The 25,578-nt window shown below is 40.8% G+C and overlaps 1 protein-coding gene across 2 annotated transcripts in view; it reads right to left on the reverse strand.

The window, feature by feature from the left end:
* GPR155 (G protein-coupled receptor 155) overlaps positions 1 to 25,578 on the reverse strand; it is a 47,589-nt gene continuing 22,011 nt past the window's right edge. Inside the window, exons 8-16 of one of the 2 annotated variants that reach the window (XM_043577082.1) lie at positions 21,705 to 21,789; positions 21,526 to 21,616; positions 19,819 to 20,029; positions 15,255 to 15,359; positions 11,004 to 11,140; positions 9,047 to 9,142; positions 6,941 to 7,005; positions 4,872 to 5,009; positions 1 to 1,952 (exon numbers count right to left, since the gene is read on the reverse strand). In XM_043577082.1, coding sequence (XP_043433017.1) covers positions 1,661 to 1,952; positions 4,872 to 5,009; positions 6,941 to 7,005; positions 9,047 to 9,142; positions 11,004 to 11,140; positions 15,255 to 15,359; positions 19,819 to 20,029; positions 21,526 to 21,616; positions 21,705 to 21,789 — 1,220 coding nt within the window. In that variant the 3' untranslated portion in view covers positions 1 to 1,660. Of the gene's footprint in view, positions 2,006 to 4,871; positions 5,010 to 6,940; positions 7,006 to 9,046; positions 9,143 to 11,003; positions 11,141 to 15,254; positions 15,360 to 19,818; positions 20,030 to 21,525; positions 21,617 to 21,704; positions 21,790 to 25,578 lie in introns of both variants that reach the window. The other variant, XM_043577083.1, reaches the window with a different exon arrangement.

Consider the following 25,578-nt stretch of genomic DNA (forward strand, 5'->3'; position numbering starts at 1 on the left):
TGCAAGTTAAAATAGGTATTTTATTGAGAAACTTGCTTTGTCAGTGAGAGTAAAAGTTACAAATATTTTCATTTAATAAAATTAGCATATCCATAACCCTAAAAATATCCCTTAAAAGCCTTTGTTATCTGAAACCGCAGATCATTCTGATCCAGGGTTTTCTCTTAGTGTTTCCCATGGAAAAAGATGCTGCTTATTCCCTTCATGCAAATAATAGAACAGGTGTAGTATGATTTGTTCACAAAACAAATTCTCCAGTTTGAGTTGCCTGCATGCATGTGAATTAATATCCGTATTGTTGTAACTGTAAAAGTCTCCTGGTATAACAATGAGGCTTTATGCTTACTCCTGAGCGTTCTGAGAGTTATAATGTGGTCATAAAAAAAAAAAAAAAGTCTTGCAGCAAGACATTTCTGCTGAAAAAAATCCCCATTCCCTAATCGTAACGTAAAGTTGGTACAGGTTAATACTACACAATAAAGTGTAATTTACTTGTTAAATACACTAGGCTTCCATGCAGGTTTTTTAAAAAATTACATATTTGTTGCATTAAAAGAGCAATGATTTAAGTCTATAAATTATTTTCTAAATGGCTTTTACATGACACACTAAAAGTATGAGAAAAATAAATACTAGAAACATAGTTTAAATAAGGTAAACCAGCACTGACACCTAATAATTAAGTAGAGGTTCAAAGGTCATGTGAATAGATCTCTTTTTAATTTACTGAAGATAAAGCTTATCGGAGGGCAACACTGAATAACTTTCAAGTTTGTAGATTTTTTATACATGGACACTTTAAGAAGACTAAATTCTAGATGTAAAAGTAGGGTGTTAGGCTTAACATTTTTAAATCTTGCCTTGAACTATATAGCTTTTTCTCTTTAACTGCAGGGAAGAAGGGAATGGGGCTATCCTTCTGCACTGTGGTGCTTTATGCAAACACCAGAATCGATACGTGGCAACAGATTTGTTGATAAAATTTAAACAAATCTGCTGAAATTATTTGCAGTACAAATGTTAAAGATTATACCTCTGTGGATGGATTTTGGAGATAATATTTATGGTGGTTCTTATTCGCCTCCTAATGACACAGATTAGTACTTTGGATAGAAAAGCAGGAAAAGATGAACTTTAAAAAAATATTGCTTCTAGTTTTTAAATGAGTACTATTTGTTAAGAAAATGGGGAAAATAGAATAAGAAGGTCTTTTATCAGAATCATTAAAATTCTTTTTCAGGAGGTGCTATCAGTAAGTGCAAAGTTGTCATAATTTAAGGTCCATTTCCTGCCAGCAATATACCTGCCAAATTTGGCAATTTAAAGCAATAATAAATTGGATGTTCATCTTGAAATTATAGCAAACGGCTGTGGGGAGCAATGTTTTAAAATGTTGGCATAACTAGTTTATAGTAATTATTATATTTATTATCAGAACTTTACATTTTGATTTGGTTTTCTCTTTTTCCTGTCAGTTTCCTGTGTGTTTTACAAACACACGAAGTCACAGAATGTTAGCATGGGGTAGGAACACACCTCGTCAAATTTTACAGAAGAGGCAACTGAGGTTTGGAGAGGTTACGATTTGCCCAAGGTCAAATAAGCTCATAAGAAACAGATCTGGGGCCAGAATATGGCCCAGGGTTGTCTCCTTCATAATTTAGGTCTTAGGGGATGGGGATGAATGCTCGATCTCTTTATATCTTTCCTGTGGGGGAGTGTTGGCATTAACAGCAGGAGGACTCTGTTCAGGACTCTTTTGAAGAAATCTGTAAAACAGGTACTCATCCCGAAATTCATACTCATTGGTTATGTGTTGGATGACTCCTCCTTGCACCAGCCTGTCTCCATATATCACAGCTTCCCCACGGTCGGAGGCAAGGCCGACTTCAATGAGCCAGTTCACCAGGTCACAGCCACAGAAGGTCCCAGTAGATGTCTTTGCACCACACCTGTATGTCAAAGGAATGATTCACCCATATGTTCTGTAAACCTGGTATCAGCACTGCATGATAGAGGACAAGCAAGGAAAAACAGGAGACAGGGAAACACAGCCTGATAGTTAAAAGTGTGGCAGGAATGAAACTCTTCTGAATATAAAGGGTTTGTTAACTCATCCGACCCTAGAAAGACCCACCAGGAAAAAAAAAAATGCCGATAATGCTTGTGAAAACAGAAACATGTAAAAAAAAAAAAAAAAAAAAAAGAGACAATGTAAATGCATCTACAAAGAAGCATTCTTTTTTATAGTAGCTGGCTGGCTATAACCAGATCTATTCTGTAGACAGTTGAATATTACTTATTTTATGATATACTCTTAGGTATAATAAGTAATTGAATAGTCTCAGGAACATTAAATGATATGTTTTTACGAGCTCCTAAAAAGTGACTACTTTCACTAAACTACTCAAATCTCACTTCAATATTTTCTGTTTATCACACTGCCCACAAATAGTCTTTCTTCTTGCCTTCATCAGCAAGGCAATCTTACTGATATTTGTCAGGAATTTGGCGCATTAGGAAGGAAGGAAAGAATAAGTGTGATCTGTCTTGCCATAAATCTAAGGTCTTTAAAATGTGCTTTGATTATGAATCTATTTCTTGATTATTTAAAATTTGTCTTCCTAATGCAAATGTGGGGTGCCTCAGGTACGAATAAATAAACAAGAGGAAGAGAAGTGTGAAAGAAGCAATTAAATGAACTCTTAATATTTTCATACAAATATGCAATAGACAACATGAATCTGTCCACAAGCATCAGTCAAGCTGTAAAACCTAAAGTGCTTGACAACAGGAAACAGTGGATGAAAATCAAGACGAGATGAGAAGTAAGTGACAAAAGTTTTAAAGCGTTTAACCACTAAGGAATATAGAGTTTCACATAGAAATTAGAGAAGAGGCTAATATCCATGAAGGATCTTCTCAAGTACGTAAGTCAAAATGTTTCAACATCAGTAGTTTGCTTAGTAATAAGGTATCTTAATTTATGCTTTACAACTACAAACATCACCTGGAATATTATGACCTCTGCCTGATCCTTCTCCCTGCTTGCTGATTTTTAATTTATAGCCCAACGCCTTATATCCCTGACACCAACTGGAGAATATTTGCTTCCTGATGACTGATCAGGCAGCTACAACCACAGCCCACGGAACTGCACAGAGTGGCAGAGAATGTGCCACCCTACAGGTCACAGGGCAGCACCACTACCAGCCAGCGCCCATTCGGCCGTCTGGGCGTGAGGCAGCGTGCCAACTGCAAGCGCCATGCTTCCCACCTACGCAATCACAGTGGGCCTGGCAGAGCTGACGTGGAGCACCCTTTGTTCATCTCATCTCATCTCATTTCATTATTATTTGTTGAAGTTTATTTATTTATTTTGAGGGAGAGAAAGAGATCACAAGCAGGGGAGGGGCAGAAAGAGAGGGGGGAGAGAGAGAGAGAGAGAGAGAGAGAGAGAGAGAGAATCCCAAGCAGGCTCCATGCTGTCAGCGCAGAGCCCAAGGTGGAGTTCGAACCCACAAACCGTGAGACCATGACGTGAGCTGAAACCAAGAGTCAGGTGCTTAACCGACTGAGCCACCCCATCCAGGAGCCCCCCTTTAATTTTAAGAAGCAACTGTAAATTGTTGAAACTGTCCATTAGTGGAACTTCGAAATAATTTTGTTTGGCTCTTTAGCTAACTTTTCTTCATAGTTTACCATTTCCAGAAACCGGGCTAGGACCCTCGTACAGATTTTGCTATCCGATTCAAAAACATGCTATCTAATTTTAAAGAAGAGGAAAATTAAGGTTTAGACAACTGAACTTGCCCAATGATGTCACATAGCTAATAAGTAGCAGATTCAGGAGCTGACTTCTAGTATCAGTGCCCAGTGAGTCCCCTTTCCACTAACTGTCCCAGGCTACCTGTTTCTAAAAAAATATAGTGGCATAGGATATGTGTACATATATCATCCTGAATGGCAATTTCAAATTGGCAGCTATAGACATAAAAGGACAAATTTCATTTCATTTTCTTGACAATGTCATTAATAATATGAAATAACATACCACTAGGAGATGGAGAATAGAAAGTCACTTCTAAATCCAGTGTATCTCCCGGTTTTGTGAGAGACACTAACGGCCAACATGAAGTGAATGTTAATATTTTACCACATTTTCGTTCGTTCTAAATTAGTTTTCACATTTTATATGGAAATCGGAAGTTCTATAACTTCTAAAAAGTGTAAGAATCTTACATATGCTGTTTTAAAACAATTTTTTTTAACATTTATTTATTTTTGAAAGACAGAGAGAGACAGCATGAGTGGGGGGAAGGGAGGGGCAGAGAGAGAGGGAGACACAGAATCCGAAGCAGGATCCAGGCTCTGAGGCTGTCAGCACAGAGCCCGACACGGGGCTCGAACCCACGAACAGTGAGATCATGACCTGAGCTGAAGTTGGATGCTTCACCGATTAAGCTACCCAGGCACCCCAGTATATGCTGTTTCTTTTTTTAAATTTTGTTAAAAAGCATTTTTGTTTATTTTTGAGAGAGTCACAGAGTGCAAGTGGGGGAGGGGCAGAGAGCAAGGGAGACACAAAATCTGAAGCAGGCTCCAGGCTCTGAGCTATCAGCACAGAGCCCGACATGGGGCTGGATCATGACCTGAGCTGAAAGTCCGACGCCCAAACAACTGAGCCACCCAGGTGCCCCAGTATATGCTGTTTCTTAAACTATAAACTGACTGTTTTAACTTTTACATGTAATTGTGCTATTGAAAAAAAAAAAAAAACCAACCATATAGTTAATTACAACCATATTACTTAGCCTGTTACAAACCAAAATTAATCATCTAAAATATAATTATCTGGAATTTGTACTTGCCTTCTTTCCTTGACAATGTTTCGGATACACAGATCACGATGATAATGGATAAATTGTTGACAGGTCATTTTTATTTCCTCAGGAACAGGAGAACCCCTGTTGTCTGTTGTATCTTTATTATTCCATAGGAACTCAAGTCTAAAAACCAAAATTTAAGGAGGTCACTTTTAAGGAATGAAAAGCACTCAGAGAGAACCCCTTCCTGCTTATCACCCCATCGACACAGCTCTTCCAAAGCGGTCATCGACAACATCCACGTGCTGTTAGTGTCCGAAGCAAAGACCTAACCCGCACTTGGTTTCCTGGTCCAAGCAGGTGGAGACTTGAACATTTTATAAGCCATCCAAGCATATTTGATCTATTTCAGTTTCTACCAAAAAAATGAAGTTCTTTCCTTACTCCACATTCTGTTTTAAGTGGCAAAAATAACTTACAGAGATCAAGTATTTTATTTAATCATTCTCCAATTTCAGTACCAGAGAGACAAATACTGGGCTCTGGAATACAGCATCATTCTGTTTCTGCCAGCTCAGACGATACATGTGTTGACCATTTTAACTGATCAACATTATGAGCTGATAACTAAGTTCAATGACTTTCCTATTACGCTTTTCCTCCTTCATGAAATGAAGCAACTATGTCTTAATAGTGTGATGATGTTAATGACGACAAAAAAAAAAGTAGAAGAAAGAACGGTGACCACATACTGGGCACTTTTTTTTTTTTTTTTTTTAATGTTTATTTATTTTTGAGACAGGGAGAGACAGAGCAGGAACGGGGGAGGGTCAGAGAGAGAGGGAGACACAGAATCGGAAACAGGCTCCAGGCTCTGAGCCATCAGCCCCAGAGCCTGACGCGGGGCTCGAACTCACGGACCGCGAGATCATGACCTGAGCCGAAGTCGGACGCTTAACCGACTGAGCCACCCAGGCGCCCCAAATCTGAATCCAAAGAAACTCATCACCAAGCTAATAAAAAAAATTTAGAAAGAAGGGACTTGAGTTTTCTATAAATTGTCAGTTTGATAGAAAGAGAAATCCTATCGTCAAAGGAGAATCTATATTGTCAAATACTGACCTTTGGGGATGCACAATCTACCACTTCCATTCCTAAATATATTTTCACATTTCACTTTACTTTATGTAGTTAATGGCATAGATAGAAGTCCTCATCCATCAGGGCACCTGGGTGGCTCAGTCGGTCAACTTCAGCTCAGGTCATGATCTCACAGTTTGTGGGTTCGAGCCCCGCATCAGGCTCTCTGCTGTCAGTGCAGGGCCCGCTTTGGATCTTCTGCCCCCCTCTCTCTGTCCCTCCCCCTGGTGTTCTCTCTCTCTCTCTCTCTCTCTCTCTCTCAAAAATAAATAAACATGAAAAAAAAAAAGTTCTCACCCATCAATTCTCGTTGAAATGCAAATGACAATGTGGGAGTAATAAGAGTTTTTCTAAAGTTTTCTCTGCAATTATTTATTTGTTTAAAGTTTATTTTTCTTTATCTTGAGAAAGAGGGAGAGAACAGGTGTGAGCTGGTAGGGGGCAGAGAGAGAGAATCCCAAGCAGGCTCTGCACCAGCAGTGTAGAGCCTGACGCGGGGCTCAATCCCATGAACCATAAGATCATGACCTGAGCTGAAACTAAGATTTGGAGGCTTTAACTAACTGAGCCATCCAGGTGCCCCTTCTCTGCAATTATTTACAACAAATGTGTGAATCAACACAATGTTTGGTTTAATCTTTCTGTGGTCTAGCAATTACTATAGGTTTAAAAATATCAGTATGTTAATAGAATGGCCTTGTCATTACTTTTACAGGTATAGATTTCTTTCTAAAATTTTTTAATGTTTATTTTTGAGGGAAAGAGACAGAGCATGAGCGGAAGAGGGGCAGAGAGAGAGGGAGACACAGAATCCAAAGCAGGCTCCAGGCTCTGAGCTGTCAGCACAGAGCCCGACGCAGGATTCGAACCCACAAACCATGAGATCATGAACTGAGCCAAAGTCGGACGGATGTTTACCCGGCTGAGCCACCCAGGTGTCCCCAGATATAGATTTATTTCAAAACTAAATTTACCTTCTTTTGAAAGGTAGAATGATTAAATGTTTGTCCAATCCAAAGATGCCAAAGGAAATAAATCCCTATGGAAGAAGAAAGGTTACGGTCATGAGTTCAACAGTAGAATGTTAAGACTGAGGAATTATGGAAGCCACCATATGTTTAGTGCTGGGGGAAGCTAACCTAGAGTGATTAGAGCAGTATTTTAAATGGACCACACAAGGCAGGTGTGTTCAGTGTCTGGAGGCAGGTATGATACTTGGCTGCCTCTTCTTAGTCATGTGTCCTACTTAGTTAGGTTGGATCATTGACTTAACCCAGGGCTGAGCTGCCACATCTGTATTCTAGCTCACTGAAGAAAAATGAAAACACTTAAGAGCTTCATGTCTTTGTTTTCCCTTTTGAAAAAAGAAAATAAGTGATCTCCCGTTGTGCTTCAGTGTTTATTATATTTCCGTTAACACTTCAGCAAGTAGAGAATTACATAGTGTCTGATTACAGTGAAGTCACTGAACAAACTTTATGTGACATGAAATTGGCTAGGTGCTTAGGGAAAGGGTTTGAGGGATTTGGGGGTGACGAGGAAAACTGGCACCAGAAAGCGGCCACAGGTGAGGACGATTGGAATTGCCTGGGGAGACAGAAGGTTGGCAACTGCCATTTGCCAGGCACAGTGGGTTAAGGATCTCAGTGCAGGCTGGTGGGCGGTAGGGTGGACAAGGCGATATACTGCAAGAAGGACCTACCTTGCTTCACCCCCAGACTATAAACAGCCAAAAAGGAATGACCTTACTATAACACCTATATGGGAGGGGGTGGGGAGTGTTTGTATAACTCTCCCTCTCTCTCTCTCTCTCTCTCTCTCTCCTTTGAAACGCTTGGACCATTAGCTATGGGGGCGTCATCTCAAATGCAACATTCCTGGCATTAGCTTCTTCGTTTGTGAAGCTTTCTCAGTACCAGTCCTGGGGTGACAGCCTGGAGTGGGCTTCTTGAAATCAAAAGGCTGAGTGAGACTACGAGTTCTGAACCTAGGATTTTATGGTTCCTGGGTACAAAAATCAGATCTTAGATTCCCAAAGTGAGGCGGGCGTCATGTAGCCTGGGATGCTCAAGCCAGTCTGTAATAAACTGATTAGGTCACTTATCTATCTAGACATAGTCTTTTTGCCCCCACCATCATGGCACAAACAAACTGGAACTATTTCAAGAAATTAATGTCAGGGTAAAATGTACAGGAATGTCTACTAATAAATGTTAACTGACTCAGGTAGTCGATTATTTCAGGTTTAATAGGCAAAACCAGTGATTTCAAACAGAGTTATTTTTTTCAACCTGATACTTAATCTGTGGGACTAATATTCTTTCTTTATTAAAAAGTAAGAGATTGAAAACAGAATCACACTTTGAAATTTTCACATAAAAATATTTTCCCAATATGTAAAATGTCGTTTATTCTTCAATATCCATTTTATTAGTGACATAAAGACAACAGCACCTATCATATTAGTTATTCATGGAATTTTAGTTCCTAATTTTTAAAACCGGGAATGATAATGTCACTTGGTGGGTGTTCCTGTGATGTCTAAGTAAGAGGACTAATGTAAAATCCTTAATAATGGTTGGCATTTAGACTGTCAAGGAATGGTAACTCCGATCCCTGGCCCAAATGTATTTATCCATCACATGATTTTCTAACCAAGATTTAAGCACCTATCGTTCGAGAAACATCAACAAGTAAATGAAATGATGTTCATCAATTTAAGTGACTCGACTAAGGGACTCAGAGAAGGGAAGTCTTTTTCCCAAAGTGACTTATTAAGACCATAACAAAGTTTCAAAAGAAGTTGGGACATCTTGTCCCTGCTTAACTGATCACTCTTCATTTTAAAACCAAAGCAAAAAACGATTTGGTGTTTGTGACTGAAACACTCAATGTGCATTCTGATGACGAGAACCAACATGGAGATCGGATGCAGCTGTCAGCTGTCACGCATGCCGGCAGCTGGCGAACCAACTAAACCCTTTTGATTTAAAAGAAAACAACAACATCCGCACCACTACCCCCCAAACAACCCATCCAGGAAAACAAAAAAGCCCTCAAAGTTCTCAGTACATAAATACCTGGCCAAAGTTAAACACAGCACAGAAAAACTGTAGCTCAACATATAGCCTTCCAGGTTCTTGGTTGAATAGCCACCATAAACAACTGGAAAGATTCTGTAAAGGAAGGTGAAAATAGTATTTTAAAATGAAGCTAGCTAATCATTTCTTTCTATCCAGAACACAGTACAATAACTTATCTGCTTAATAATTGGGGGGAGGGGGGGAGACTAAAAGGAAAAACACCGAGAGAATATAGAGGCTTTGTCTTTTGAACAAGAGGTTTCAACCTCTCCTCCTGACAGATGTCACTCAAACAGCATCTAATTTGATCAGATCCGAAGCAAGAAGACATGCGCCATAATACGGAAGCTTACATAATATATCAGGACTGCCAACCAGCCTAAGACAGGACTGATTTTAAAATTAGCTCTACACAATGAAAACAATCACATCACTAAGCAGCAGTTCTTGGCAGCATTTCTTACTGTTTGATTTTTGTTCTTTTTTTCAATAATTTTTTTAATGTTTATTTATTTTTGAGAGAGAGAGAGAGACAGAGGGAAAGTAGAGGAGTGGCAGACAGAGAGGGAGACACAATCCAAAGCAGGCTCCAGGCTCTGAGCTGTCAGCATGGAACCCGATGCAGGGCTTGAACCCATGAGCCATGAGATTGTGATCTGGGCCGAAGTCGGACGCCCAACCAGCTGACCCACCCCGGTGCCCCTTTTTGATTTTTGTTCTTAAACAGCAGTTAAAATGGTGCTGGCTGACAGCATTCGATGTAATGAACGTCCCAATGTAAAAAGGTTTCTTCATTGGTTATATATATGGTCCATCTCCCATCTAGGGAGGACCCAGGCAAGGTACATTTGAACCATCTTAAAGAATTATATAATAAATGATAATTCACACAAGAGGACATAAAACTGATTTTAAAATCCCTTAGTAATCAAAGAAACGCATTTAGAAAATAAAGGGCTATATTTCACTCATAAAGTTATCAAACTTTAAAATTCATAACATTCAGGGGCGCGTGGGTGGCTCAGTTGGTACGGACCCGATTGTTGATTTCAGCTTAGGTCATGATCTCACGGTTCGTGGGTTTAAGCTCTCTGTCTCCTTCTCTCTTTGCCCCTTCCCCACTCTCTCTCTCTCTCTCTCTGTGTCTCAAATAAATAAACATTAAAAAAAATAAAATTCATAACATTCAGTGCTGGTGGGAGTCCTTTTACAAATCTATACTACTCCTTCCGAACACAATTTTGTAGAATGCATCCAGAGGCACAGAAATCGTTATACTCTTTGATCCAGGTTTCCCAAGTCTGAGACTCTATCATAATGACATACTGCATGGAGATGTTTATTTGAGCATTTGGAAAAACTAGGAATAATCATCCATAAGGAGGTGGTTGGGTAAATTACAATGTATCTCCTCTACTGTTTACTGAGGAGCCATTTAAAGTAACAGTTACGAACAACTACGTAGCAAAAAGAAAATGACTGACACAAGTGACAAAGCAGAGTATAAATCTCTAGGTACAATTTAGAACCACGAAAAATGTATGAAAAAAGAGAAGGCAGTGATTGTGCAAATATCTATGGCATGAAGTGGTTATGCTCTTTTCGTAATTAAAAATTCTTTCTAAAAGTTTATCTTCTGGGAGGCCACGTAGGCATTTAGTCACTGAGTGGCCCTGCACACAGCGTGGAGATACCCGGTTTTACCAAATTCTAGGTTCAGAGCATAGAATGAGGAAATGACTCTAAGCAACATAGGCTGTTGGGCCATTTAGGTGACAGGGTGCTGTGAATCCTTCTTGCCCCCTTCCCCACCAAATTGCTCAAGATGGGGATTCAGATTGGCCTCGCTGCCACGCCCCGAAGCAGGAACTAAGTTTCTCCCAGATGCCTGAATAAAATCTTTGCCAAACATTTAAAGAAATGGCCCCAAAACAAAATCAGAAGAAACATTTACAGCAAACAGGCCAATAATGAGAAGTAAACACAGCAACACATGTCGAGCCAGTTGCTGGTCTCCACTCTGTAGATACTGCTCCTCTTCCTGGACTAACATGCAGCTCTGGGAGTTACAGCGACTCACACAATGCTCATCTATAAGACAGTAAGTACAACAATTTGTAATCAGAGCTTTTTATTTGAATGCATTTCAAATTCATAATGACTTTCGAAGCAAACCAGCACATATGCACATTCAGCTCAGAATCAGTGTATTATTTTAGATGAAATCTGAGGAAGGCTCCTTCTTGTGGTTTCAGGAGAGTTGTACTTGTCAAGTGTTTTTATCTGAAAACTACAAGTAGTATGCCATAGTTCCCGTCTACACTATTCAACGGTGTTAATATATACATACATACAGACAGACCAGGCTTACTGTATATACTTATAGAATTTTTCTACACCAAGATATACACAAAAAATTTTCATCGACGTAGGATCATACTACACAGACAATTTGGCAGCCTGCTTTCTTTTTCCTTAGCAACACTATGCACCTCCCCCATGCATGCCGTTAGCTGTTGTTACCGCCATTAGCTATATATTATAACCCTCTATGTATCTTAATTTCTTTTTTTTAAGACTAAATTAATAACTTGTGTTTCATCTATAGCAAATCTGCATATTGGTCACGAATATCCTGTTTTGGCTAACTGTAACACAAACTTAATTATTTCCCTTTGCCTTTCATTAAAGAGTTTAAAATCTGCCTTAGAAAAGACCCTTAAGAAAGCAAATAAAAGCTGTTATACACTGTTCTGTTCACATACAGAACAAAGTCCAAATCACAGATACGAACGACCCTTGTGTGGCCTAGAGTAGAGGGGAAGGGCCTTTCCCAAGAAACCTCTGTTCTCCTGCCTCAGCTCCACCATGTACATGGTCTCAAAAGCCGGGGGAAACATTTTCTTTTTACCAAATGGATGTCTAGCCTAACACACAGTCTGATTTTAAACAGCGAAAGATGAAAAACACAATATTATAGCTCTCAACCCTCAAGGTAACAATAAAAATTTGTATTTCCCACAGCCCCTTTTTAGAAAAAGACACATGGCGTCCTTAAACACGGTCTAACATCACAGCTATGGCATGCAGAAGTGTGCTGTGCTAAGTAAAAAGAAAGCAGGCTGCCAAACCATTGCTGTGGTGTGGTCCTATTTTAATAAGAATTATTCGTGTATATCTTGGTATAGAAAAATTCTACCGGTATACATAATAAATCTGGTCTCAAAATACCGTGTACCGATATGACAAAAATGGATAAAAATGAATTTTACTATCTTCCATTTGCCCCTTTTCCACATCATAATATTGATTTTGCCTTTGTGCTGTACCGGTGTTTTGGGGATGAGGAACTAACTATACTATCAGACTCAGAATTCTCACTTGTCCATGGTCTGATTTCTTTTCCCCTTTTTTTGTTTCAGGCTTAGGAATGATACTAAATTGGATGAGTAGACAACGTCCATAGATGATGGCTTTCCTTCTATGTAAGTTTTGCAAAAGAGGATCAGAAAATGTAAGAAGCTCCTATAAAAGAGTTTTTCAGGAATCAGCCTTATTAACGAAGAACATGGCAGATAAGCAAAGCAAAACAATTTTCAGAGACAAAAGAAATGTCAAATTAAATTACATGTTGAATTTGTCTATGGACTTTACTATTAGGTATATTGTGTAGGGAGGAAAAAAAAGAAGGAAAGCCTTGGGAATTATGATGTAAAGAAACATTAGTTTACAAAATTGGCACCCCAAAACTGAAAGACAGTTTAACCGAATGCCCAATGGGGTTTCCTATCAGAAAGCCCGCGAAGGCCCAACATCTGATATATTTTCACTTCTTTCTGGAGAAACGGGAGTTCCACGATTTAAAATCCATTCCTAGCCAACAGCTGGCAGCCAAACATAAACCCTGCTGGACTAATAGCACCTGCTACCACTGCGACCGCTGTTTGCTGAGCGTTTACTATGTACCCCACGTGCTGTGCTAGGTGATTTGCACGCATGTTTATTTATAACCCTCACAGCTTTTATATAGAAATGAAATGCCTTTGGCACCAATACAGTTGACATATGCTTCATCATGAAGAGAGGGCTTTGGGGGGGTTTCCCTTTCTAACTTGATTATAAATGAGCATAATTAGTTGACAGTGCATTGCAATTTCATATAAGTGTGCTTGGTTGTTTTAAATAATTTGAATTCCATTGTGTATGCATGGGGATGGCCAAAGGCGGTGGCACGGGAAGACCCTGAACTCATCTCCCACAGACACACCAAATCTACCACCATCTATGCGATAACTCCCACCTGAAAAGAGCTGAAAACTAGCTGAGCAGCTTCCTCTGCAATGAGGGGAAAATGGCCCCATGGAGCCAGGTGGGAAAGGCAGAGCTATAGTCTTACCAAAACCCTCACCCCAGGGTGCAGCAACCCACAATAGGGAAGGCTCTCACAGGCTCAGAGCTTCTCCCTGAGGAGTGAGGGGTCTGTGCTCCATATCAGGTACCCTGACCCTGGGGACCTACACCAGACAGATGAGGCTCCAACAAAGTCTCGTTCTGGAAACCAATGGGGCGTATTGCCGGGGGACCCAAGGGCTATGGGGAGCTCAGCAGGGACTCACCCGTCTGGGGAACCAGCACTGGTTTGAGAGATGACTGGATTATATGTGAAGGAGATTCAATTGTTAAAGATTCGCTGGAATTTTCCTTGAGGGGGAGAGTGCTGTTGGAGAGTGCCAGTTTTGGCACTCTCCCTCTCTTTCTAGGGCAGGCATGTATGGCTAAAACCAAGGCATGTCTCTCCCAGAATGCTCTTCTTCAGCATCACTAAAATTGCAAGCGTGTCCCCCCCCTGCAATGCTCCTTCCTGGCACAGGCATGCCCCACACCCAACACTCTCCTGCAGCCTTGCTAAAGGCTGACGGATGAACTCAGCCCACAGAGAGGCCACTCTCGTTTGCCTGGCTCTGGTGGCCAGAGGGGGCTGTACTCCTGGGCTCTATGGGTCTATAACAATTGGGAAGACAGTTCTGGACAGGACACCATATCCTGCACAACACACAGTCAGTAGACTGAAACACACCCCCAGTCTGCACGTGGCAAAGACTCATTTATTTACCCCGGAACTTCAACCTGAGGGATAGGATTCAGGTTGGCCACACACCTAAAGGCACTCTCAGAGGATGTAGGCAAGGAGACACCATCTGCACCCACCCCCGCCCCCTACTTGGCCTCACCACAGCTTGCTAGTGTCTCCTAGACAGGATCTTTTACACTGGTCTCAAGCTCTGATTCTTGGCACCTGCTGCCCAGAGGATACCTTCAGATCTCCTGGTCTAGAGATCAGCAGGGTCTATGACTGTGGTCTCACAGAACTGTATACATTTGCATACTTGAAAAATTGCTGCCTGAGGGTCTGGCTTCCAATCAGCCTGAATCTAGGCGGTGACCGAGATCACTCCCTTTGGAATGCTGACGGGACCTACCACACCCTCAACAACTGGGACTCTCAAGAATAAATCAGGCTACTTAGACAATCACAAAGGTTCTAGAGACCACCAAGAGCTAGGACAGGGTCAAACACAGACTTGTGGTTATCGAAGTGAAGGGGGTTAGGGGAGGGTGAAAAGAGTGAAGCGGGTCAATGATGAGCAATGGTAACTAGACTTATTTTGGTGATGACTTTGTGATGTATACAAATATTGAATTATTATGCTGTACACCTTCTACTAATATAATGTCATATTCCAATTTGGGCACAAACAAAACCTTGAAATTCAGACCACAAATGTAATTCGGTCTCTTAGTCTATATGTCAAGGCTTATTACTTTTAAAGATTTTTCTTATTTTATGAGAAAGGGTATATTTAAAGTATACAGATTTAAAATGTAATTAAGCACTGGCCCTGGAGGAAATGAGTTGAGGGGGAGTCTCAGCTGCTAAAATATGAAAAACATCTGAGAAAAAAAATGGCACTTGGGGCAAACTTCTTGGAGTTATCACATGGGTTACATTTATTGGAAAATGTGTGTATAATTCTACCAGTTACTATAAGAACTTTATTTTTCTCATGAATATTCTATCTATGCACAACTTTTATCCTATTAGCACTCTTCCCCATCTTATTTGAGAATGCATAATCAGTCCAGCTTTCTAAGGAGAGGAATCTTCTGTTCCTTAAGCGCATCCTCACAGCCTGGAGGCACTTACTTTTCTCAGACGAAGGAGTCACAAGCCCACTGGTGCTTGTGTTTGCTACCGGCTCGGTGGATGGGCAGCATAATCCACCATTTCCCATGGAGCAGGAGCAGCAACCTATATAAATAAGACAGCATTCGAGAATAAGGACCAACCCCAGCAGAAATGAACAGCTTCGAGAAATGTCAAACAAAACAAAACAAACCCAAACAAACCAAAAAAACCAACCTGTTCTCTCTCTCTCTCTCTCTCTCTCTCTCTCACTCTCTCTCTCTCTCTCTCTCTCTCTCTCTCTCTCTCTCTCACACACACACACACACACACACACACACACATTTCCCACGCAGCCACAATATTTTCACATGGGATCTATCAAGAAGAATTTGCACGTGCTTATACAGAAGTTAACATTTAAATGGTGGCAGACAAAAGCTCAGCTCCTTTATATATTGTCTCCTTGTGGTATGAGACAACTCATGTTGTTTCATGAGTTACCACTATGCTTTGAGAACTAAGCATCTGAACACTTTCTTAACATAGAGCCTTTATTCCATCACTCCTTAAAAACATGCACGAATGCTCTATTGTTTACTGTAGTTAATTCAAACTCATTAGCTTGAATTTAAAAGGCTCGTGAGGACTTGGCCCCTCTCTCCCTATCCAACTGCCCCCACTACTCAACAAGGCCTTTCCCTTCTCTCGGGACAATTCTTCAGTGTCCTCCACAAATCCCATGTCTATCTGGGTCTCCGGACCTAGTTAGAAACACATACAATTCCCACTCTTATTAATTCACTGAAGTCCTCTCTTCCTTTACATTCAGCTCAAGACTCACTTCTTTCAAGAATGTGTTTTCTATGCGTCTAGAAGATGCAGTAAAAACAATTATATTCTTTTGTTTTTTCAAATATATACAGCTGAGAATCTCTTGCTGCTTTATAGGTAGCCTGGTTTACAGAAGTCACACCGAGAGACCTGCTATAGCGCTGTAACTTTTCCTCTACATAGTCAGAGAACACATGCAGTGTCCTTTCAACATTTCACACGCATATAAGACGTGGTGCTCCGTGACAATGGATTCGAATAGAATAATAACTTCAGTGATCAACTGCATTAAAATTTAATATGCTAGAAAAAGGAATAATGCCTAGGCTGAAACTTTCATTGACAATATGTTTCGATTCTTCAGTAATGTTCTTAACCAAAAAAAAAAAAAACTATCACAAGCGTCTTTCTAAATTTAAGATAATGATGCCACCTCTCAAGGTGAAAATAGAACACAGCATAGTAGAAAAGAAAATACAGAGATCATCTAGCCTGGCCCTCCTATCTTCAGAAACTGGAAGGCTTATATCAGCTAAGATAACATGGTTCAGAAGACAGGTATAAAGCCAGCCGGTTCCAGTGACATACACGTAGGGCGTGAATGTACATGCATAATATCGCAGCCACCACAGAAAGTGCTATGGCCGTTTTTATCTTCTAACATACAAAGGATGTATAACTAGCCTGTTAGCTTTTTCTTTGCTAACTAAACCTTCAAGCTCGTATTAAAATAGGTTAATTTTCCTTTCAGTCATGATTCTGCATTCATAACGTGCAAATCACAGGTCTTGGACAAATGTGTGGCAAGAGGTAGAGGTGAACGATCTATGTTGGACTACTAAGGTTTGGGAGGCCAGGCTGGATATGTAATGTGTTATGTGTTAACACTACTGGCGAAGCAGAAGATGGCAGGATTTGGGGAAGGAGAATAACCACATGGATTTTAAAACCTTTTCGCTGTGAACATCCATGAATAGGTAAATAAACACGTACTTTGCCATGGCAATTTGTAGGGCAGCTTCAGAAAATCGTGGTGTGTTTTACGCACCCATCCATCACCCCACCCATTTCGCAAATATTACTAAACACTTACAGTAAGCCTGATACCATGCTAGGTGCTGAGGCCATAACGTTGGGCAGGTCAGTCACAGCTCTTACCGTCAAGTGGGTTATACAGACTATTTGAAAGGCAATTATAAAACAATGTGATACAAGGAGAGGGAAATGTAAACACTGGGGAAGGTTTCCTATGGAACCATGCAATAGTTGTCCTCTGGCTCTTCATTTATTTACATTACAGGGCAAGTTAGTTTTCCTGCCAGAGATGATGATGACAAGGTTTAAAGAATATCTATGGTACACTTTACTAGTTATTTTTAAAATACAGGCATGCCGGCGGGTGGTGAGGGCACCTGGGTAGCTCAGTCGGTTAAGCGTCTGACTTTGGCTCCGGTCATGATCTCATGGTTTGTGGGTTCAAGCCCTGCATCAGGCTCTGCGCTGACAGCTCAGAGCCTGCTTCAGATCTTCTGTCCCATTCTCTCTCTGCCCCTCCCCCAGTGGTTCTCTCTCTCTCAAAATAAATAAATAAACTTAAAAAATTTTTTAAATACAGGTAGAGGTAGCAGCAAAAGGCTCTGGGCTTAAGACACTTGGTTTCGTGTTCCCCGCACAAGTTGTCAGGCTTTCTGTAGCCAGTTCTGAAACAGTCCTGGGGAAAGAAGGCATAGAGAGCCAGCCAGAGTGGTGGTCTTCAGGATCCTTTATAGGATCACTGAAAGAGTCCATAAAGAAAGTGAGGAAGGAAAGGGTGATGGGCAGGATCAGAAAATACTGCAGACTTAGGGAAAGCAGCTTTTAAAATGTTAGTGAAAACATAAATAGAATCCTTGAACCTCCATTTTAAAAGGAAATAGGTCAAGAAGGCTCAAAAGAATGAAATTCTGATGCTGTAATCGCAAAGGTTCTAATAAAAAAAAAATTAGTGAGCACCATTAATAATATGAACTAAATGAGTTCCCGAGTGAGGCAGGGATAGTGTGTAAGTGAGGAGTTGGCAAACTACAGTCCTGTGTGGCAGGACCCTGTCATCCTATGTAGTGACATTGGCAGCATCAGATGTGGGAGCCAAGGCACCGGGAGCTTTGCCCCAGATCAAAGAGCAGGAAACTGTGGAGTCAGGATTTGAACCCAGCCAGTCTGGCTCCCATCTCTGTTTTTAGCTACTGTGCTATATACTTCCAGTTTGGGATGGAGGAAGGAAGAGAGGGAGAAGGGGGCAACGTAAAACGGTAAGATTTGTGGGGTTTTCTTTTTTTTTTTAAGACAAAAATAGTTAAATTTTTAAGATTTTTCTCTTTATTTCTCTCTCTTTTTATTGATATTTAGAACTAATAGGTTTTTTAGAATGTTTATTCTTTTTTTTTTTTTTAATTTTTTTTTCAACGTTTATTTATTTTTGGGACAGAGAGAGACAGAGCATTAACGGGGGAGGGGCAGAGAGAGAGGGAGACACAGAATCGGAAACAGGCTCCAGGCTCCGAGCCATCAGCCCAGAGCCCGACGCGGGGCTCGAACTCCCGGACCGTGAGATCGTGACCTGGCTGAAGTCGGACGCTCAACCGACTGCGCCACCCAGGCGCCCCTAGAATGTTTATTCTTTTTGAGAGAGAGAGAGAAAGAGAGCGAGCACAAGCAGGGGAGGGCAGAGAGAGGAACAGAGGATCTGAAGCAGGCTCTGTGCCGACAGTGGACAGGATGGAGGGCACGAAAGCAGGGAGCCCAGAAAGCCTGGAGCCTGGACAGCGGGGAGCCCAATGCGGGCTTGAACCCTAGAACCACGAGATCATGACCTGAGCTGAAGTCAGACTGTGCCACCCAGCCGCCCCTACAGCTAACAGTTTTGAGATTAGTCATCCCTCTACTCCACAAAGTCTCTGAACAAAATAGGTACTGTCACTGACACTTCCTGGCACACTGTTTTACGTCTATGAAATCTCCACATGCAGCAATGAATCCAAAATGCATACTCTGTTGCTGAGTTCCCTTCATGAATTGAAGCAAATCTCACAACAATTGTTGACACTTATTAACAAAGTTACTAGTTATGATCATACTTTCACTTATACCAAGGATTGGCAGACATTTTCTATAAAGGACTAGATGATAAATACTGTAGGCTTGGCAGGCCCCTGGTCTCTGGTGAATGACTCAACTCTACCAGCATCAGCATGAAAGCAGCCATGGAAAATACACAAATAAGTGAGCACGGGTGTGTTCGAACAAAACATCATGAACACGGAATATGTAAGAACTGGGCCATACGAGAACAGTCAAGGGACCAGATTTGGCCTGCAGGCTACAGTTTGCCAATTCCTACTAACTCTGTTTCATCAGGCCTCCCTTAATTCATTTTATTACGGTGCTTGCCTGATACAAGACTGTCAAGTTAACAAATGTTTTAAGTGCTGGGTTTCCTGGAAGGGGACTTCCTTCAGTTGTTACTTTTTCCTAAACTTTCAGGTCCAAAGAAGTCTTAGGATTTAACACAAGATGATCCTCACAAGAGACTTACAAACGCGAATCTAATGAAGAACCTGCACGCTCTTTCTGCTCTTGACTATGATTCAAGTCCCTCATTTGACAAATACCTGTGATATTCCAGATAGTTCAAGGGAGTTTTCTGAAACGAAACACTCAGGATACACGCTATACAGGCATGGAAGCGTTTCTTTACATTTAAGGATCGTACCTGTTTCCGGGATAGAGCTTGTAAAAGGTTCCGGATCGTTTATCGGTACTGGACTCTCCTCAAAAGCGGTGTTCCCAGGCTCTGCTGCTTTGTGGCTCTGAGACTGGTCGAAGCCTTCATAGCGTCCCGCTTGGGTGGTGCGGTTCATACACATGAGTGATATGCCCGCTATCACAATGCTGCAGAACAGGGTGACTGCCGTGATGATCATCTGCCAGTTGTTGCAAAGACACATTAGGACACTTTGCATAATCCCATCTTTGATAATCTTAGTAGAATAGGTAAAGGGAACTTTTTCTGGTGGGAAATACAATATCCCTACAGCTACAAATGCTTTAGAACAGTTCTCAAAAAAAGAGACTAAGAGTATGAAAGGGATATAGGTTACTTGTAGAGAAACTAGGATTTGCTTGTAATCATGTAAGATTTCTAGATGCTTCTTTCACTGTACATCAGTATCTTGGTTTCTTCTATAAGTAATCTAAATGACTACTCACAGGCCTTTTTTAATTTAAAGTTTTTGCTTGTTTTAATACCTAAGTTCAAGGGTACCTCAGCTGGAGACTCTGTTATGGTAATAATACTAAACATAAATAATTCTGGCTAATACTTATTGAGTACTAACTATATGCCAGCACTAGTCTAAGTCCTTTAAATGTATAATCTTATCTATTCTCACAACAACCCAATAAAGTTCAAAATTACAAAAAAGAAAAAAAGGAGATAGGAAGTCAAAATTTTTGACGGTCTTTTTTTTTTTTTTTAATTTTTTTTTTCAACGTTTATTTATTTTTGGGACAGAGAAAGACAGAGCATGAACGGGGGAGGGGCAGAGAGAGAGGGAGACACAGAATTGGAAACAGGCTCCAGGCTCTGAGCCATCAGCCCAGAGCCTGACACGGAGCTCGAACTCACGAACCGCGAGATCGTGACCTGGATGAAGTCGGACGCTTAACCGACTGCGCCACCCAGGCACCCCTTGACGGTCTTTTTAAAAACACACATCCTTGGAGCACCTGGATGGCTCAATCAGGTGAGCCTCCGACATCGGCTCAGGTCATGACCTCAGTTTGGTTTGTGAGTTCGAGCCCCACGTCGGCTTGCTGTCAGCACAGAGCCCACTTCAGATCCTCTGTCCCCTTTTCTCTGCCTCTCTCCCACTTGCATTCTCTCAAAAATAAACACTAAAAAAAAAAAAAACAAAAACTATTTACAAACACACATCTTTGGGCCCTAGCCCTAGAAAATTCTGATCAGTAGATACATTAATCACTCTCTCCTCCAGTAGAGGAAACATAATTCATAAGTGAGTTTAAGAAGACCCAATAAGTTTTGGGGCACCTGAGTGGCTCAGTTGGTTGAGCGTCCAACTCTTGATTTCAGCTCAGGTCATGATCTCACGGTGTGTGAGTTCAAGTCCCGTGTTGAACTCTGTGCTGACGCTGCTTGGGATTCTCTCTCTGCCCCTCCCCTGTTCACACGAGCACTCGCGTACTCTCTCTCAAAATAAATAAACTTAAAAAAAAAAAAAAAAAAGAAGAAGACCCAATAAGTTTGAAGCATTTGGAAATCCTTAGCACCAATGTGATGTGCAATAAATAAATAAACAGATTTGTAAAATAACTTTTAATGTACGTAGAGCAAAACACAGTAACAAGCTAGAAAGAGACATTCCCAAGAACAGAATTGTCCATAAACTCCTCTTACCTGCTCTTTTCCATAAAAGAAGGCCGAGTCAATGCTATCCCCATTATGTTTTCCAGTTATCAGAAGAACACCAACAAGGAGAGCAGGGATTCTGTAATGAGGGTTTGAGAGAGAAAAAGAGGATGAATAGGAACTGTATATATGGAAACACGTAAGCAAACAGAAAACTATCAACTTACCCCCAGCCAGATATTATGATGATTCCAACAGGAATTTGTACACTCTCTCTCTTTTTTAAAAGAAACAAAGAAACTGCCAGAAGGCCTATGAACAAGAAATAGAGATTGAAAGGCAGACAATTACTCTTGATGTTGACTGGACTTCATAGAACTTTAACCAAACTTATTTCAATGGTAGTCTGTGGGTTTTGCCCTAGAATTTACTCTTTCTAAAGAAATGCTGTCCCCAATATTTTGAAGCAAGATTTCCTCAAAATCATTCATGTTTTCCCTCCCGTGTCATTTTTTTTGCTCAAATCTTCTTGTTTTATACATGAGGATTTTTTCAAAAGCCCAAATCATTTTATTCTTTTGACTGATATGTTTGGAATCTAAGTATATTTGTTTAAAAAAATGTAAGTGGATACAGAACAAGTCTAAAAATAAAAACACCCCCACTCTGCTGGTGGTAAGAAAGTATAGGCAAGTCTCATACAGGTTTAATTTTTGGAAAATGACCCAAGTCTAAATGACAGATCTTAATACAAATATAATATGAACTTAATACAAAAACAAATGTTTTAAAATTCTTGAGCATACATTATACCATAAATCCAATTATTTATACAAGTAAAATTTAATCAATCCTACATGGTTATACAATCTTAGAACTTGGGAGTTGGAAGGGACCACTTTTAAATTAACACCTTCATTTTATAGCTATGGAAGCAAAGGTTTGCCCAAGCCACATAGCCAGCAGAGGGCAGGGCAGGACTACAAACCCAGCCTTCTGATCCAAGGTTAAGTCCAACTCTATCAGTTTCTAAAACTCAGATCCATGGACCCCTAGGGCTCTTAAGACATATCCTGCAGGGTCTAGAAATTTTTACGGGACAGTTTAAATCTATCTGATATATTTTCATCGATAATCATCGAGATGCCCATCTAATAACCAAAGTGTAGTCTCATGATTTTAGAGCTTACATTTGGTTTTACATTAAGTTTGAGCCACATGAAGGCCAAATGATATCACAATGCATGGTCCAAGGGAAGGTTCTGTGGTAGTTTGAAGAGAGAAAAGCAGTGAGATGAACCAGGTCATAAATCCAAACACGAAAGTAAAGGCAAGCCACACTAAAAAAAACAAAAAAACAAAAACCCTCACCAGAGAAATGAGTTCCATTTTTACATTCCAAGCTGTGATTCAGACTAGCAAAACAACATCCTTTGTCATGTCAATGAATGTTGCTAATTAGACTCACAGAGTTTGTAACTGGGACTCTCATTTGTGAATTTGCTTTGGTTTTAAAGTTGTATATTAGCTGTACATAAGGAATCCAGACTCCGATCCAAGATGGTACAGATTAAGTAACACTATGCTACAATAATACAAATCAACATTTTTAACAAATGTGTTAAAAAACACATTTGGACACTCTATAGTTCTAGGTTTTCAAAGTGCCAGGGAAACAAGGTACACAATAGTATGCCAGCTGTGTTACGGTCATGAGGGTACTCTTCATCTAAAGGTCATCATTCCTGCCTTATGAAACGATGGATATACCAATAGGCCCAGGCTAGCCCTGGATCTCTCTTGAGTTTCTGGCAGAAGCTTTGAGAGTTCCTGCCAGAATCAGTTAATCTCTTGAGGCCTTTTTTAACTCATTTGAAAAACAAAGGACTTCAACTAAACTAGGGTTTCCAAACTGTAGAGACTATAGGTGGTGCAAGGTGAAATTTTTTGACTAGTTTTGGGTTGGTTTTTTTTTTAATTTTTCAACGTTTATTTATATTTGAGAGAGAGAGAGAGAGAGAGAGAGAGAGAGAGAGAGAGAGAATATGAATGGGACAGGGGCAGAGAGAGAGAGACAGAGAGGCAGACACGGAATCTGAAGCAGGCTCCAGGCTCTGAGCTGTCTGAGCGGGGCTCGAACTCATGAACCATGAGATCATGACCTGAGCCGAAGTCAGACGTGCAACCCAAGCCACCTAGGCACTCCATATTTATTTTAACATGTACTTGAAAAACTAGCACACAAAACCTGGGATTTTATTTTATTTTCATTTTTTTTAATGTTTATTTATTTTTGAGAGAGAGAGACAGAGTGCAAGCAGGGAAGGGGCAGAAAGAGAGAGAGAGAGAGAGACAGAGAGAGACAGAGAGAATCCCAAGCAGGCTCTGAGCTGTCAGCACAGAGCCCAATGTGGGGCTTGAACCCACGAACTGCGAGATCATGACCTGAGCCAAAGTCGGATGCTTAACTGACTAAGCCACCCAGGCAGCCAAAACCTGGGATTTTAATATAAGGCTCAATTTATTAAAGTAAAAAAAGTGAGTAAATTTTTAGGGAAAAATAAAAAAAGGACAAGTGGTATGCAGATATGGCAAAAATTGTGAAGATGGGAGCACCTGGGTGGCTTAGTCGGTTAAGGGTCTGACTCTTGACTTTGGCTCAGGTCGTGATCTCGTGGTTTGTCAGTTCAAGTCCCACATCAGGCTATGTGCCAACAGTGCAGAGCCTGCTTGAAATTCTGTCTTCCTCTCGCTCTGCCCCTCCTCTGCTTGCTCTCTCTCTCTCTCAAAATAAATAAACGTAAAAAAAATTGCAAAGACAGTATGCACATGAATGAAATTGGAAATGTTGAACAGATGATATACAATGACACTTTAGATTTAAAATTCTGTTATAGCATAATAACAAGGGTTAAGGGGCACCTTCACAGGGATCCAGGAATTCAGAACAAGGTCTCTGGATAGATTTTGGCATGCATGCTTAAATAGGATTTCAAGGACACTTGGGGATTTTTGATATATTGATCTATTTGCTGTTCTCCTATTCATATGATAAGTTTACCATTAATAAACCTAAGTATTCGATATCAAGTTGGTTCATCTGTATTTGTAAATAGAAATCTTTAGGCTCTTTTACTTGACATCTCATGAAAACTCTTAGGTTATGCAAGATGTGCACCAGCTGGATCCCAAGACCTGACCTTACTGCTCACATGCTTGTACTTACCCATGTTTGTCCTACATTTTTCCTTAAACTCTTCTTTCCAACTTACCTCTTAACTCAGGCAAAGGATCCTACAGGCCTAACATCCCATGATGCAAACGAAACTACCACTCAAGCAATAATGACTGCTCGAGGAAGAGCTCTGGTGACCCAGACCACCCACCCAGACCACTTTGAGTGAAACCCCTGACTCTCACTTGCGCAGATGGACCATGGAGTGACCTCTGGGATGATCAACATTTACCTTTACCTCATCATAACATTAAAATCTCCACCCAGGAAGGAGCACAGCCTCATTTACATAACATACAATGTACATATAGACACGTCTCCTGAAGGTGTGACCATGTGCCTGCCTCTACATACCATGACAAGCCTTCCCTATCTAAATTTTTTTTTTTCCAACGTTTATTTATTTTTGGGACAGAGAGAGACAGAGCATGAACGGGGGAGGGGCAGAGAGAGAGGGAGACACAGGATCGGAAACAGGCTCCAGGCTCTGAGCCATCAGCCCAGAGCCTGACGCGGGGCTCGAACTCCCGGACCGCGAGATCGTGACCTGGCTGAAGTCGGACGCTTAACCGACTGCGCCACCCAGGCGCCCCAACGCTTCCCTATCTAAATATGCATCCTAACCCTAAATAAAAGGAACCCACTCACCCCTGCAGGGAGTCACAGCTTTGAAAGTTATGATCTCCTTATTTGTTGCAAATAAAGTTTCCTTTGTGCGACGACTCACCAGGTGTAGTTTCTATCTGTGACTCACCAAGGAGTGAACTCACCTTGGTTTAGGTACAGATATACTGCCTTTAGAAAGCGCACACCTTCTCCTGTTAGCACCAAATTTTTCATTCTATACTTTCTCCTCACATTGTTGC

The sequence above is a fragment of the Prionailurus bengalensis genome, chromosome C1 (assembly GCF_016509475.1).
Source record: "Prionailurus bengalensis isolate Pbe53 chromosome C1, Fcat_Pben_1.1_paternal_pri, whole genome shotgun sequence".
NCBI classification, from domain to species: Eukaryota; Metazoa; Chordata; class Mammalia; order Carnivora; family Felidae; genus Prionailurus; species Prionailurus bengalensis.